The sequence below is a fragment of the Nanorana parkeri genome, unplaced genomic scaffold, assembly GCF_000935625.1.
Source record: "Nanorana parkeri isolate BGI_ZX_2015 unplaced genomic scaffold, ASM93562v1 scaffold632, whole genome shotgun sequence".
NCBI classification, from domain to species: domain Eukaryota; kingdom Metazoa; phylum Chordata; class Amphibia; order Anura; family Dicroglossidae; genus Nanorana; species Nanorana parkeri.
In genome coordinates, this window is record NW_017306900.1 from 567,753 (window position 1) to 585,629 (window position 17,877).

Sequence of the window (17,877 nt, forward strand, 5' to 3'; positions counted from 1 at the left end):
GGCTTATCCCAGAGGGTCCCCTTGAACAGAGCATGTTCTTTTAGAGGTAATATAATACATAATAATATGCATAAATAAATAGGATATGCTAAATACAGGAGTATTCAAGGAAAAGGAAAAATCCAAAACATAATTTACATTTCTATTAGAATCAGCTCAGCAAAGTGTCTGAATGATTTTGAATATATTTGTTTTAGTAAAGTGCGTGTGATGTGTTTCCAGTTTTTAAAGCATTTGACACATCAAGGCAAATTAAGGCAATAAGTCTGGCAATACAAAGATCAAACTCTCCCATATCTGATAGAATGAGGATTCTGTTAGGGGTAGCCCAAGGAGATTATAATTAGCGTTTTTGACCATAGGAAGTACTCAGCACATGTGCACATTTGCACATTTTCCAATTAGTCACAAAACACGGCTAATCTTACCCTCTTGTTAAGGAGCTTTGCTTCATATGGACCAGTGAGTAGGAGATGAAACAGTGGCAGATCCCAGGGCGGCAATTGACAGATATTTCGCTGCCTGCATTTCTCTTGGATATATTTGCCTGTCTATGGGCAACCACCTAAAGATCAAACTAAAAGGCATCCAAAGATGATATTTATGATAAAGTTTTGGCTGGATTGGATAACAACTAGGTAGTGTATACATGGGCATCAGACTCAAAACCAAAAAAAAGTTATATGTTGTGTTTAGCATGCATCTAGCATACGTTTACAAGCATTTACAAGGTATCCACACTGTACTCCCACAGACTTATGCAAAGAAATAGATGCAGCAGGAAAAAAAACTAATCTGAAAAATTTAACCAAATTTGATGCATGGCAAAAGCAACAATAGATTAACACCTCTCAGTACAATCCAATTCAAAAATACATTCCATTTCCTGCAAAAATGTTTTGCAAGTGAAGGTTGGCTGTCGAGTCTAAATCCCATGTACACAAGCCTCAAGGCTGCCCATGTGACTCTGAAGACAATGAGCATTAGCTGGAGAAAGTCTAACACTTTTTAAACTGTACTGTGTAATCAGTCTAAAGAGAAGTGCAAGAATACGTAAATCTGTAGTGGGAAAAAACATGTTAAAAAGAGGCCCTCACCTAATGCTTAGATGTATTCTAATGTCATTGGACCTCCTTAGTCCAGCCACAGACATTTGACACAGAGTCATTACATCAGCATCAATGCCCATGTTCTAAAATCACGGAACTCTTAATTAGGAGCAATGAGGAGATTAAAGGGAAACTATTCTATGTTGCTTAAAGAAGGGATTCAAGCAAATGTCCTCTTTTTAAAAAAATAAATACAGGTCACAAAACGTCTTAAAGAGCCCTTACACATTTTTATTTCTCAGGATGTTTGTTCACACAGTGGGACAATCACATTGGGGCACACAACTATAAACAGTCCATTAATCGGATGTGCTTTAGAACACTAAAAACCAATAGGTGACATAGTGGATATTCAAGAAACGGAAAACTAGAGAAAACAATAGCCGATTCACACGGTTTTGCTTTCAAGTACCTTTTTTTCTCACCCTGGGTTTCAGAAAAGTTTTAAGAAGCTTAAAAGGACTTCAGGGATCATCTTTCCTGACCCTCCTCCTACTGTATTCTAATGTCATTGGACCTCCTTAGTCCAGCCACAGACATTTGACACAGAGTCATTACATCAGCATCAATGCCCATGTTCTAAAATCACGGAACTCTTAATTAGGAGCAATGAGGAGATTAAAGGGAAACTATTCTCTGTTGCTTAAAGAAGGGATTCAAGCAAATGTCCTCTTTTTTAAAGGATAACATATATAGAGAGAGAAAGATGGTGGCTCCCATTTCTGAATAATAACCTGACTGCCTCTGGCTTCAGTACTTTTTGCCTCACTGCCCCAAAACAATCATGCAGATAGATAAAGTAAATGGGAAATGTAATACCTGTTCTGCATACTTGTTCCTGGCCTGTCTCACAAAAGCATTATAGCTGTTGGATCAGCATAATAGCCATAAAACCAGCATTTTCAGAAGGAGAGGTCAGAAATGGCAGCCTCCATATTGTCAGTATACACTCACTGGCTGCTTTATTAGGTACACCTCTTCAACTGCTTAACACAAATATCTAAGCAGCCAATCACATGGCGGTAACTCAATACATTTAGGCATGTAGACATGGTCAAGATGGTCTTTTGAAGTTCAAACTAAGCATCAGAATTGGGAAGAAAGGTGATTTAAGTGACTTTGAACATGGCATGGTTATTGTGCCAGAGGGGCTGGTTTGAGAATTTCAGCAACTGCTGATCTACTGTGATTTTCATACACAACCATCTCTCGGGTTTACAGAGAGTGGTCTGAAAAAGAGAAAATATCCAGTAAGGACAAGAATACCTCGTTGATGCCAGAGGAGAATGGCCAGACTGGTTCAAGCGGCTATAAAGGCAACAGTAACTCAAATAACCACTCGTTACATCCGAGGTATGCAGAAAACATCTCTGAACACACAACACATTGAACCCTGAAGCAGACGGGCTACAGCCACAGGAAACCACACTGAGTGCCACTTCCGTCAGCTAAGAACAGGAAACTGAGGCTACAGTTTGCAAGGACTCACCAACATTGTAAAATAGAAGATTGGAAAAACGTTGCCTGGTCTGAGGAGTCTCGATTTCTGTTGCGAAATTCGGATGGTCGGGTCAGAATTTGATGTAAACATGAAAGCATGGATCCATCTTGCCTTGTATCAATATTTCAGGCTGCTGGAGCTTCAACTCATGGATGTGCAGCCGACAAATCTGCAGCAACTGCGTGATGCCTTCATGTCGGTATGGAACAAACTCTCTAAGGAATGTTTCCATTAGAGCTGCAACAACGATTCGATTTAGTCGATTAAAATCGACGATCGAAAAAGTTGTCAACGTTTTCGATCGTCGATTAGTCGGCTATCTATTACATTGCCTGTTCGCGGCTCCACACTCAAGCTCCGCAGCCACGCCCACCGAACATGCACGCCGCGGTCCAGCCCCCGGCTCTCCTCCAATCCCGGCGCTCCTCACATCTAGCCGGGCCGGTGCGATCACATCCAGGTGCATCCAGGCTGAACCGTTCAGCAGAAGACATGGGAGGGAATGTTCAGACAGTAAGTGCCCCGTGAACCCCGGAGCCTGGGACCCAACACTGTGCACCCCAATCCACCATCATAGCCATCCTCTCCATCCCTGCACCCCATTCCACCATTGTACCTGTCCTCTGCACCCCATTCCTGCCCGTCCTCTCCATTCCTGCCTCCTGCCCGTCCTCTCCATTCCTGCCTCCTACCCGTCCTCTCCATTCCTGCCTCCTACCCGTCCTCTCCATTCCTGCCTCCTACCCGTCCTCTCCATTCCTGCCTCCTACCCGTCCTCTCCATTCCTGCCTCCTACCCGTCCTCTCCATTCCTGCCTCCTACCCGTCCTCTCCATTCCTGCCTCCTACCCGTCCTCTCCATTCCTGCCTCCTACCCGTCCTCTCCATTCCTGCCTCCTACCCGTCCTCTCCATTCCTGCCTCCTACCCGTCCTCTCCATTCCTGCCTCCTACCCGTCCTCTCCATTCCTGCCTCCTACCCGTCCTCTCCATTCCTGCCTCCTACCCGTCCTCTCCATTCCTGCCTCCTACCCGTCCTCTCCATTCCTGCCTCCTACCCGTCCTCTCCATTCCTGCCTCCTACCCGTCCTCTCCATTCCTGCCTCCTACCCGTCCCCTCCATTCCTGCATCCTACCCGTCCCCTCCAATAACACCAGCTATAGAGGAATACATCAGATCCCAGCAATAGTACATTATAGTAGAATTACTATTGCTGTGATTTGCTGTAGTCCTCTATAGCTGCTGGTATTCTGCATTGTGACGCTGTATAATGTATTATTGCACACCACACTTTTACTTCCACCGCTCCAAGCTTGCTCCCGTGATGGACTACAATCTCAATACAAACTAGTAGTCCATCACTGGAGCCTTTTTTTAAAAAATCTGATTAATCGAACGTAATAATCGGCTAACTAATCGATTATGACAATAATCGTTAGCTGCAGCCCTGGTTTTCATCACCTTGTTGAATCAATGCCATGAAGAATTAGAGCAGATCTGAAGACAAAAGGAGTCAAACTCAGTACTAGCAAGGTGTACCTAATAAAGTGGCCAGTGAGTGTAGGTTTCCTTTAAACTCAAACTGCGTTTCAGTATTATGGTATTTTTTTGGCTTCAAATATCCTGAAGAACCCTCTGATGAAAGACCCCCACATTATTGCCAAGTTACACCCAAGTGGCTACAGCCAATGCAAAAGCTAATGATGATTCAATGTTTCTCTGTTATACGCCCTTCTGAGGAAGCCCCAGGTGTGGGGAGGAAACGCGTCAAGGGTTACATGTGGAAAGCTTCCCTGGATTCTCTGGACATATGAGATACTCACATGTGTTTGCTCATCCCCCTATACAAGTCCAGTTAGGAACGAACATCCTGCCTACTGGCTTGTGAAATAGAGGTGACGGAGCACAACTGACTGATATGGTTTTGATTGGATGGCTACTAAAATCATGCCTTTGCTTTGAAGGTTAGCGGGTGGCTTCCCGCACCTTACGGGTAAATTCCCGGCTCCAATCTTGCCAGGTGCATCTTACCGTGGAGTGTCAAGTAGTCTTTCTCTCTTTCTGCACAGTGCGGCCGCACATGAAAGACCAAAATCTTAGAAGAAGCTTCCATTTCAGTCACTGAAACCCACGGAGTATCTTGTGCCTTTGGAAAGTGCTGGGAGAGGGGCATCCGCAGCTCCTGCCTGTATTGAGGAGCTACATTCTTTGACAGTAATATCGTCTTATACTGGACACCTCTCCCGAAGTCTTTCTTCCATCTTTACACACAGGACTCTAGCAGGTTCATTTTCCCTCGAGCTCTTTGAACTGCAACATATGTGAGTACATTCTCAGATACATTGTTTCTTTTGAAAAGTACTTCAATCATCCAGAAACCTGCATAGATGGTCCTTTACCACACAGGTGGTTTTTAGGCAACAATTGTTATAATCATGCAGGATATATCCATTGGAATGTTTTAAGTGTTTTTAAATGTCTCTGGTACATGAGTTTATTGTATATGTCTTTTTCTACTATTAAATATTGTATCAATAATTTTGATTTACCTGTTCTGAACCAATCTTTTTAGAAGGGATTTCTAATTTTTGGGGGAACGTTTTTGTGAATAGTTGTTTGAAACCCTGTAGATTGGTATATTAGTTTATACACCAGCGTAACTCCTCCCCCCTTTTGTTGCATTCTCTGTTATAATTAATTATTTATAATAAATATTGGGGGATTGTGCCATGCTCATTGAGTTGGCTTTTAAAATATAAAGCCCTTTAAAGGTTAAATAAAAAATAATGTTGCAAAACATATATTTTAACTTCATAACTAACTATAAATAATAAAATAGTAGGAACAATAGATTTCAAAGCCAACAAAGGTACTTTCTTTGAAATATTATAGCAATCTTTTCATGCGTTTTATAACCAATCCCCCTGGTAGAAACTACATAACACATTTAATGTTAAAATGATGTCTTAAAATACTACTGGGAATAGGCCCACTTCATAAGCAGGAAAATATATATATGAATAAGAAATAGTCTAATATAAAAGAGCAGCTTGCATGTTAAAATTAACTTTAATTGACTAGGTTATTGAGAATATGCCTGGGTTTGTGCATTTTTAATTTTACCTCTCTAATTTCATAAGCATGGGGTATGTATCTGTTAATTTTCCCTGTCTCTATCATTTGAATACATATAATTGAATTTCTGATTATTAATATCACAATTACAGTTTAACACTGGCGAGAAAGCAGGTTTTCTTAATAGACGACAATCTCTGTGGCTTTGGAGCTGTGAGTTTTCTGTTACTGCACCAATTAGCTGTTGCTCTATATAAAGGCCACATTGTGTAACAGGTGGTACTGTAGAAAGTTAAAGCTAGTGAACACACCAACACCTGGCTGCAGCATTCAAGTGCATAGTCTTTAATGACAGCATGAATGCCACTCTGTGCAAAGCCAGGATAAGCTAGAGGAAAGAGCACTTTGCAGTAAAGTTAAGTCTATTCTGCCTGAAGATAAGGCTGGGAAGTAGGGGACTGGTCATGTACTTAAGCACCTATAGCTTTTAAGAAGGTTAGTTGAAGAGATTAGCAGTAGATACGCCAAGAGATTATCCCCTGTACAGACAAAAGAACTTTGATTGGAGCCTGCAACTTAAAAATACATTTCCTACAATCAAACTTTCAAATCCATCATGGGATTTTGGTCCACATTTTTAGCATCACTTTTTTGCAACTGAAAGCTATTTAAATTTTATGAAAACAAAGTAAAGCTGTCAAATTTACATAATGTATTCGGATTAGAAAATTTAAAATCTTTATTAGATCCACAAGATGGATGTGCTATAGTCAATGTTGCAGCAACTACTTTCAAGGGTGAAAGTAGTGGCAAAGTGAAGAGGTACTCTTGTGGGAATAGAGAAGCCATGTAATGTACAGTTAAGGTGCCCATACACCTTACGATTATCGGACGATAATCGTATGCAATCGACTTTTCGTCCGATAATCGTGTGTGTGCATTGCAGTGTCCGACCGACAATACTGTACAATCGTACGACTTTTGACGGTCAAGCATGTTTGAAAACTTTGCTAGATCGTACGATTGTCGTAAAGTTGCTGGCGTTTCCGTCCGTCAAAAGTCGTACGATGTACACTGCGCTTGCGCTAACGAAAATACGGCAAATCAATTACCGCATTTCGTCCAGGTGCTATTGGTTAATTACGGCTAAATGATTCTTGCGATCATTGGGGCAGGATGGGGCTGCCGTACGAAAATCGTACGACTATTCGATCATCAGACGAAAAGTTTCGTCAGATAATCGTAAGGTGTATGGGCACCTTTACACAGAGCTTTACTCTCCATTTTAAAGCCCCACTCAAGTCATATGAACCTTTATATTTATATGAACCCAGCATGCAATGATTTCTATTTTCCTTATATTGTGAAGCAAAGTATACTCAAATTTAGTCTGCCAAACGGGTCCCTCGCTGGCGCCATTTCTGGGAGTGGGGGACTGGAAATGCTGCAGATACACCCCAGCTGGCCAGTCCCCAGCAGTCTGACCAAACTGACATCAGTCAATAGTGCCTATGCCATGCAGGCAGTGCTGTGGACACCCAAAGAAGGACCTCACTGGATTTAAACAGAAGAAGGTTTGGGCCTAGAGCATCATGTGACCATGGCTTTAGATAAGTAAAAAGGGCATTTAGATTAGAGTATTACAGTTTTTTTCACAGAGATGGGTTTTAACAAAGCAGCCAAATATATGTGCTGGAATAAGTCAGGGGAAGTGTAGAAATTACTTGAAAAATGGACTGGACAGAAGAGTCTATATATGCAGCTGTGCAGGATAGAGTGCTGCCTATTTTACACTATAATAATTCAAGATATGGGACATAGCAAGTACTAATCAGAGCAGCACTGTTATGAAACTATAAGCACAAAGTAAGTATGGGCCCTATGCTGCGAATGCAAGTGTCAACCAACAAAACAAGTCCACAGGCATTGCAAAAGGTTCTATTGATCCCACGATCATATATTTAGTGAAGGACATCAGTAGCAGATGTGTAAAAGTTCCTGACACTTGTGATAACATCATTGAACACCAGGGTCTGTGGAGCATAACGTACAATCCTGCAGGCTTGGTAATTATGTTTATTGCTACTTCCTAACCGTAACATTTCTTACCATTCAGACATCTAGACTTCATGAAACTAGAATACACTCTCTACACCCCTGTCCATAGAACATAGATAAGGAATGTTAAGCTTCATTTCCATGAAGGAATGCCATCCATTTTACAAGTCCCAACCTACCATGTTCAGTTTAAACTTGAAATCCAGGCAAACATCTAAATACACAGATGAAATACATATAAGGGATCTAGTTTACTAACCAAAGTGTTTGTATTTCTGTCTCTGTAGTTCTAAGATTTACACAGCTCTAATCTACAGCACATAGAATAATACATTTACTTCAATCGTTTGTGTTCAATGCAATGTTTTACTTACAGTTGCCATGCGAAATACTGATTGGCTCAGAATCTTCTGGGAATCCAGCCCCAGCAAATTGCAGTATTGTGAAATATAGCAGCAAAGCTTCTGACCTCATAGTAGTTTAACTTGGAAACTTTACCTTTCACTTCACCCTGAAAAAAAAAGTGAAAAGTTCTTGTTAAACCTTCAAAAGAAAGCATGTGAATAAAGACATCACACATCAAACATAAGTAAATGTTAATTGAATGAAAACAGTAGATGGTAGACGCATGGAATTATGGAATCGTGTACAGAAAAGAGGGGCAGATAAATTATAAATGCACTTTTATTTTATATACAGATACAAAAAGTACCAATTTTGCATTCTCTTTGAACTGCTGATTGCCTTGGGAAATATGTGTAGCTTGAAAATTATCTAAGCATATGTGCATACATACTGATAGTAAATCATCTTAGAACAAAAAAACTCTACGACCCCGTTCCCATTGGATTGCATTGGAACGGTAATTCCCGCGCTCCAATGCAATCCAATGGGGCAAAGGGTCCTGCTGTCGTGGGTCGTGTGTCGCTACAGCAGGACCCTTTTTGGAGCGGATTTAGCCACGATTCAAGCTTGCTCAATGCAAGCTTGAACGCGACATCGCGCGGCAAATCTCGCGCAATACGCAAATCGCGCGGTGGGAACGGGGCCTACAACTTATAGTGTCAAAAAAAAAAAAAAGGCCTCAAATGTCCTTCTGATATTGGTGGATAATTCAGAACATAAATATTGAAAAAAACTAAAGGTTTTGTCCATTTTAAATCAAAAGCTGCACCAAGCATGTAACCATATTTAGCAACATTTTATCACAAACTTGCTCATTTTAATGTCCACACCTTATTATAACCCCAATTAGATACTGTCCATGTGGAAGTATTGTGTGTCATATCATGGATTTATTTTACTACAAGCTCCTTACCTCTGCAAAATTTGAAAAGACTTATTAAAGCTCATCTCCAGGCAAACTAAAACTCTAGCCTTGAAGTGGGACTACCTCCGCACTGCATGGATCAAGTCCTCATTTATGTCTCGGGAACTGGAGTAAAGCATTTTACTTACCTATCCCCACACCCCTGCCAGACAGTGTTCACCTCTCTCCCCTCCTCTCCAGTGGGTGGACTGTCCCTTGGTGCCCTCATTTATAAAGCAGGTCTATGGAACCTGCATTAGACTTTATGACATCAGTGGTTCTTAGACTGCCAGACAAAAGGGAGAAGAGGCTGTGGGCACTGGTCTTGTAGCCCAGAGGGAGCCAATGGCAGAGTGGATTAGGTAAGTAAAATAGCATTTACCTGTCCCCCAGGCATAAATGAGCACTTAAGCCTTGCAGTGCAGTAGTAGCCCGACTGAAAGGGTATTTTTATGGTTTCCCTTGATATGGGCTTTAAACATGGAGACAAATATCTTTGAGACGGACAGAATTATCACCCTATAACATGAAGTGCTTGCAGAAGGACCTTCATGTCAGGATTACCAGATCATACTTTAAAAGCTGCACATTTAAAAATACTGAAAAGTTATTCACAATTACAATAAAAGCTTATATGAGATTATAGTAATTGGGACTCCATCTGCTTTACGATGGAGGCCCTCCCAGGATCATGGGTTTCAAACCATCACACGGAGTTGACTGACTAATAATAATGCAGGTACTTTTTCAGGCTACAAATTCCATACGAATGTCATCACCTAAGCAGTTGTGAGGCTAGACTCAAAACCATCAAATGCATTCATGGACTTGTTGAATCCTATGTAAAGCGGACAATATTTTGTTAAATTCCGCCCTGAATGACATATTGGCATTAGGTGGAATTAACCTTCAAGAAACTGCTGTCAATATGCATGCACGAGTACAATAAAGTGCGTAGAACTTCAAAGGATTAATGCTTTTATTCTCAATCAGTATTGTGCGATCCAGTCAGATTATCTCCTAGAATAAAGCCTTGGATGAGCCTGCTGTGACTCACTTAGCATTTGGTGTGCAAAACAGTGTGTCGCGTGTTAATAAACCTCCGAGATGCCATTTACAGTTAATATGTCATAAATGTGCTTGCCTGACCTTTTCAGGATTGTTCTGCATATGAACTACCAAACTGGCAATATGGTGTGTGAACTTCATAACTATAGCTTGCGTATTCTTTACTACTGCTGCAAGTGTCTGGGCAATTAACCTGATCCAACACTTAAAGTCCACGATCATAAAATAAAGCACAGGCACATTTCAGACTTCAGCCCAAAACCTAGCATTTACTGTGTTACTTTGGACAAGGCATACCAGGTAAACATTTATTTTGTTAATGCTTGAGAACAATCCACCCATTGAAAATTATTTGTTTTCAGTTCTAAAAAAGCATACTGCCCTGTTATCTGAACATATGCTATGAACCATTGTGCCAGATGTGTCTTCAATTCCAATTGAGATTATTAAAGAATTAGCCGACAGCTTCCAATGCACTTTTCTGGCTACATGTTTTGTCCTGATGCCTGTATGGAAATCACCAGAACCAGAGAGCAGACATCGAATGGATGATAAAAAAGCAACCATCTACTGCTGCCCTTACAAAAGGCAATCACATTTGTTTATTCACTAGTACAAGTAAAGATAAAGGGGTTGATTTACTGAAAAAATGAAAACTGTTCACTTGAAAGAGTGAGCGTTTATTCAGCTTAGAAAATACAGTAAAGGTGAGTTGAATTATCCATCCACATACAAGAAGGGAAAAAAAAAAAAAAACTTGTGTCTTCCCTTGCACAATTGGGTATTCAACTAAACACAGCTTGAAAGGGAAGATTCCTTTTGAAAAGCGGACATACATTTTGATAAGTGAATACTTTAACACCAATAGTTGTGAAAGCAGTGAGGCATTTTTATTTGTTGCCAAACAGAGCTCACAATGTAGAGTAATCAGCCATTGGCCAATTGTTTTTTACCTAGGCCAATCTGTCTTGGTTTTTTTTTTTAATACTCCAAGCTAATTTCCTTAAGTCAGTCCCAAACCACAAGCATTCCAAAATGTCTAAATTTGCTTCTCCCACTATTTTGACTCGCACCAAATCATCCTTCATCTATCAATGCTATGTAATATTCATACTTTAGAGTGATGGTGAAGGAATTAGTTTATTTTGAATAAGCACAGACAAGTTCAGACATTATTGATAGAAAGTTATTTTACTTTGGTACTTATGGAGATTAGGCATGGAGCTAGGCATTATTTTGAACTACATAGAATTATGGCTTTTGATATTTTTATCAGTTAATACTGTTATTGCCAAGGAAGAAGCCTCTACGAGATGCATTATTTCACGACGGGAAGGGCCTAAAAAAGGACAAATGTAATTAAATGTTTATTTTCATAAACTAAATATATGATATTATTGCAATGGTTTACTGTACAGCCGAGAGAAGGAAAAGCACGGGGGTAAAATATTATTCTAGATTCCTGCAAATCCTGTAAATTGCTTAATGTCGTCTCTCTATTTATATGCCGCATTGGGCTAAACAGCCAATATAGAATTTTCCTGAGGGTTTTGCTTCCTTCTGTATCTGTATGTCAACATTTAATGCTGTCAACAAGTTAAGAACACACATATTGTGGAACAGACAGACGTACTGAAAGCAGCACACAGAGATCTTTCATGTTCTATCACCTAAAATGCATACATCTGCTTGTGTTATTGTTTGAGCTGTGTTTTGAACAAATTAATCTTCCATTGGTTTTGTCTTCTTGGGTTTCGGTTTTTAATGATCACAGACAGCAAGTACAAGAATTTCTTCTTAGGCCAGCCCCACGTGTTGATCCCTTATCAAGCTCACAGACGTTATTATATTAAGAAGACTATTCCCTTTTCTATAGACACAAGGGAACACAAATCAGTGCGATTTTTCAATTCCCTGGAAAATCTCTGCATGAAATAAAAACTTTTCAATTAATCACCTTCTTGCTAGGGCTTGGAGTTAACCTGTACATTGTTAATTACAGGAAATCTAAAAAGGTTCAAATTGCATGTAAATATTAGGCCATATCAAGACTTCCTTAAGCTGTCAACAGACCGAAAGATTTTTGACACAATGTCTGCCCCTCAGCACTGCAATTACCATGCACCTGAAGCCACAGAAATTGTTCTTTCTGACTTGAGTAATTTATCATCTGGATACAAGCATAGTGGTGAAAAGACAAATTGCAATCGGTCACATAAATTTTAAGGGGTGTTTGAAGTTCTGATGTCAATAAAATGCTTCCATCATTTATGATAACTTTTTATGATGGTCTTACTAAGTTGCATGTGTATGCTAACATAGCCCACTTTTCAAGACAATGTGGAGAAAATAAAAAATATGTAAAAGATATTTCTTCTTAAAGTGGACCTTTTCCTACTTTGACAAAAAAAAAAAAAGTCACATCAGCATACAGCTCTGCATGCTGATATGAAATCATCTTACATTCATTAGCTAACCAAACATTTTTATTTTACAATCTCGTTGTTTTCCCACTTCCTGGTCCACTTTGGCACAAATTATGTAATCAAGCCCTAACATTGCATCCTGGGAAGGTTACATCAGCAAATCATTGCAGGGACATCTTATCTGTAATCTCACGAGATCTCAGGGAAAGCTAATTTCCTCCCGAGATGATGTGCATGGTCACATGTTCTAGGTCACATGTGCCAGAGTTCCAGGAGGTAAAGGGAGATCTAGTAACCTGCCCATAGTTAAAATGGCCACTGTCAGAAGACTGGGGAAGAAAGGAAAAAAAGGGTATGCAAAAAAATACAAAGCCTGCAATGATCTAGAAGTGTCTGTTTGTAGATTGTCATTACTAAACATTTCTAAATGTGCCTTTGTTGTTAATTTGAAGAAAGGGGTGAAGTTCCTCTTTAACAGGCACATGACAAAGCTAGCCATAAATTAGCATACTGATAGACAGCACACAGATAAGTAGTCCAAGCAAAGAGGCTCATAAGAAAAGGGAGGTGAAGTGGGAACATGATCAACCACCATTAGAGGCAGCTCATCTTTAGAGAAATGGTAATGATTGGACAAGGTCTTTTGACATCATCCAATTAATCCCCACTAAAAACTGGTGGTAATAACCTCATGTCTATGGGTAGATAAATAATTTTTGTGGGGGTCTGGCGGCACACTGTAGTGGAGGTTATAAAATGTTTTTTTCATCTGCAAAAAAAAGAATATTTAGGCGACAGACTTTTCACTCAACAAAGATCACTCATTTAATGTGCTTCACTCAAGGTTACCCAGTAGACAGTCTGAACAATCATTATACAATGTCTATAGGTATTTTTAGATACTCCTTAAATTCAACTGGGACAGGGATATATAAATAGTTCAGTTAGGGCTCCTACATAAACAATTACCTAATAGGAATGTCCATACCAACCGCATTTCAGCTTTTTAAACAATCTCACTTGGTAAAGGTCAACCTTAATAATGCTGTATAAAAAGGTTATTACATTTTAGATATTATTCTGCAGAAACAATTTGTAAATTCTTGGTCCTTTGGTTGACGGTTGTATTTAGGTGGCCAAACCATGCTGACTAGTGGCTGGGTCACATGACATCATTGTGAATAAGGCCTTTCTAATTATATATTTTTTGCACTTTAAATTGGCTATTGGAAAACTGATGTTAGGTAATGCTACAAATGCATTTCCTGCTTTTTTGCTAAATCTATTCACTTCTGACTTCAAGAACTTTGGCTATAAGTCAACAACTCTTTATGCACTGCAAGAAATTGCTTGGGAAATAAATAATTTGTTAAAGCAAGAAAAATAAAATTACTGTAATGCAATTAATACACGGATGTATAAACAGTATGTATTTCTCTATAAATAAAAAAGGCAGCACTGCAGACAGGTTGTTTCTAAAGCTACACAAGATTCTTATCTTCATTTTCATGAAACTCCACTGTGAATATACTGCCAGATCAGTCAACAGATTTAAGAAGAAAAAAGCAAACAAATCCGAATTTACAAAAGACTGTTCTCAATAAAGAGGTTACAAAATATCTGATTAAATTAACTTATGGCAATTAAGATCCCCATTGTTCAAGATGATATTTAAAAGATCTACTGTTGACGAGCAATTGGAGGATAAACATGCCATGCTTGCGTCAGCCAAGTGTGAATGTTCATGTATTGTTCAAGGCACATCTGTGTTATGGGACTCATTTCTGGTAAACTCACTTGGCAAAAAAGGCATTTCCTGCCTAATAAGGCTGGCACATTTACATTCTAGTCAAGGACATGCAATCATGTTAACTCCATTTGGTGAAATAATTTGGATCATGTGAAAATCATGCAAATTCATAATAGCAGTAAAAAAAACAGTATGACCTTTTACCAAGAACAAGGATACTACTGGTGCATGTGAATCTGTATTCCCATAATAATGATACATTTCAATATCATTGTTCCCAATATAGTAACTCCACAATCTTTTCATGCCTGCCCCTTTGTTTCTTTCCTGTGGTCCAATAATCTAGAATGTTCCCCACAAGGATTATTTAGGAGGCAAGCCAAATGTTGTCAATGTTGGCCCCATTCTCCCTACACAGAAGACCATTCATTTTGTTTTTGCCTCCCATACCATACTGCTGGCACTACCACTAACGTAGCCCTATAGGGGCCGCTGAGCTATACAAGACCCTGAGCGCATATTGCGGTACTGGCAGGATCCTAAATGCTATTCCTTGAGTAGCCATCATAAGTCTTTACATGCAGATGTCAATACAGGCCATGGCACTGATGTCATTTTCCAAACAAGTAATATTTAAACATACAGGGAATGTGAAAATGTCTCTCTTGTCATGGTACACTTTCTTATTACAGAACTGGTGGCAGTAATATTTCAGTGAAAGTGACTCTTGCAGCTTTTCAGTGACCTCTCTACGTTACCAGTATGAATTTAAAGAGGTACCACAAACCAGGACAGGAACAATTCAAATTAAAAATGCTTTTCACTTTATTACCTTTTTCATTATCCCGAAAGCCTATGCTTGGTTATTTATAAATGCCAAAACTATCAGAGAGTTGCTAAGCAATAATGTTATACACAGAATGTGTAGTGATCCTCAGCAAACCTATCAGTCATTTCTGAAATATGATTTCTCCTTGTATATCTAGAGAACATATATCATATCTTATTACTAATACAATATAAAAGGTCTTCTCTCTGTTCCACTTGACAAAAAAGAAAAAAAAAAAAGAGTTGGACGAACTCATTCAGGCACTATTTTATTTGAAAATGGTCACATAACCTCATCATTCTATTATGATGTTCCTGTGCTTTCAACTAATAACTTGTAGAAGTTTGATTTTCTAAATTAGCAAAAATTCTAAGGATGCCATGCTGAATACTATGCTTCACAAAAACTGTAATTTAGGAACTTGTAATTGGAGGGGGTAAGTATCAACACAAAGTATCAGAAGCTACAAGGCACTGGTCTACAAATTAAACCCTTATTTATTTCAGTATGAGAACGGTTTTAAAGCTGAACTCCAGACAAATGAAATCTTAACCCTTGTATTGGGGCTACCCCCGCACTGCAAGGGTTAAAGTGTTTTTATCTAGGGAGCTAAAATAAAAAATAACAGATATACTCACCTGAACCAGCCACCAGTTTCTGCAGCCTCGTTTCCCCCTCCATTCCAGCGGTCAAAGGTCCAGAGTCATCACATACTATCCAGGTGTATAGGACATGAGGACACTCTATTGGTGGAGTGGAGCAGAAGGCAGGCTGAAGGGACCGGTCTAACAGCCAGCTGGGATCATGGTTCAGACGAGTATAACTTTGTTACTTCAGCTCCCTAGACAAAACAAGCACTTAAACCTTGCAGTGCAGGGGTAGACCTACTGCGAGGATAAACATTTTCTTTGCCCATAGTTTTTCTTTAAGTGTTACACTTCAGTGTAAAAATATGTTTAGCTAGTCTAGGATAACTGATTTACTAGCTGTAGAAATCCTTTTTTTGCATACCACGTTTCATTTATTTATTTAGTATATTTCACTTAAATGACAAAAGTCACTATATATGTTTGAATGTCAGAACCAGGAAAATTTAAAAAAAAAGAAGGGCATTGGTTTCCTATTTTTAAAAAGGAAAAAACCCCAAAAGGGGTAGTCAGTAGCGTGTGTGCCTGGTTCGGTCTGTATCGGGTACTTATTTTGAGGGTGGCCAACAAAATGAAATAGAACAGTAAAGCACAAATGGAAACAATAGCTAGCTTGCTAAATACACACTTGAAACATTATCTATATAGCACAATATAATGAAACATAGGACAGGTTATTTCTTTTTCACAATTCCAATAGCGCTCCATGAAAAAAGAAAAAAAAAAAAAGAAGGACTGGGTAGCATTCCAAAAGTATGCTTTCATGTGCAGTTACTAATAAGTGGGATAAAAATATATAAGCGGTTTGCTTCCTGGCTTCTTAACAGACAAGCAACCTTAATAAATGCAGCTCTAATGAGATGCTGCCACTTTGGACAGTGAAGACAAACAGCCCATGCTGAAATTGGAAGCGGCTCAAGGCGATCGATTCTGGTTGTAACCTTTACTGTAAACAGTCTCCGGGGATCCCATGAGCCACCTGTTCACTGATATTTGCATTGATATATAGCAGAAGTAGAAATGAGAAAGCGGCTTCCAGTTTTTGATAAAGCATCTGTTACCCGGCACTTCTCATGTTTTCTTTGAGAGATGATTTTCAAACAGGAGGATGTGGAGTCGGGTGAAAATCCCAAGGCGTTATAACTCACAAACAAAACTAACAAAACCCGCTAATTCTCCTTCGTGACAAAGAGTACCAGGCTTAAATAACAAAATGTAAAAGACTGGTGCTAGGTTGCAAAATCCATTGTGCATGTTGACAGCAAAACACTGCATTTATAAATGTGACCATTTTCACCTTAACACCTTCAGAAGAAGAACAACGTGACAGCAACCGTTTTAGAAGATGCTCTAATGAACTTCAAGAACACAACTAAAGGCAAAAAGATAAAAAAGGGACCACTAGAAGCACTTGTAACTGAGAACTAGCGCTATTGTGGACCATCAAAAGACCAAACCCCATATTGAATTTCTTTCCATTCGTAGCCTCTTCTGCCCTGCACGAATATGGTATTAAGTAAAAAGGTATACTAAAAAATAAAAGACTTTACATTACAACAGCTTTACCAATATTATAATCATGTAATCATAGTTGCTTCAATATTTTGTGCATCACTCCGCTGTAGATCCTCAAATCATCTCTGAATTAATGCCGACACTGTCCTTTCTGCTGGATGGTGACTACTTTTGCTCCCCATGGCCCGTGTGTTGTAAAATAGCCACCGCTTCAAGCTGGCTCCTATAAAATGCGAGATTGTAGTCCATCACAGGAGCAAGCTTGGAGCAGTGGTTACTTTACAACACACATAGGGACAATGGGGAAAAGCCACCCTGAAGGAAAGACAGTGTCAGGATGAATTCAGAGAAGATTTGTGGATCTACAGCCGAGTGATGCACAAATAAGTTAAAATGGTGTTAATAGTTAAAGTACTTGAATGCATTTTAAGCTTTAACTCCCAAGTTTAGTGTCACTTTAACTTGTGGCAAACTCACAACTCACCAACTCACATCAATCTGTCAATACTGCACCTTTCTCAAAAGGTGCTATTTGCATAGCCATAGACAGGCCCCAACGTCGATGTCTGCTGATAAGTTAGAAGTCCGTCC

The 17,877-nt window shown here is 39.4% G+C and overlaps 1 protein-coding gene across 4 annotated transcripts in view; it reads right to left on the reverse strand.

The window, feature by feature from the left end:
* SEMA6A (semaphorin 6A) overlaps positions 1–17,877 on the reverse strand; it is a 198,364-nt gene that overhangs the window by 116,813 nt on the left and 63,674 nt on the right. For all 4 annotated transcript variants that reach the window (XM_018563109.1, XM_018563106.1, XM_018563105.1 and 1 more), the window contains exon 2: positions 8,117–8,253. In XM_018563109.1, the coding sequence (XP_018418611.1) occupies positions 8,117–8,216 (100 nt within the window). In that variant the 5' untranslated portion in view covers positions 8,217–8,253. The remainder of the gene's footprint in view (positions 1–8,116; positions 8,254–17,877) is intronic.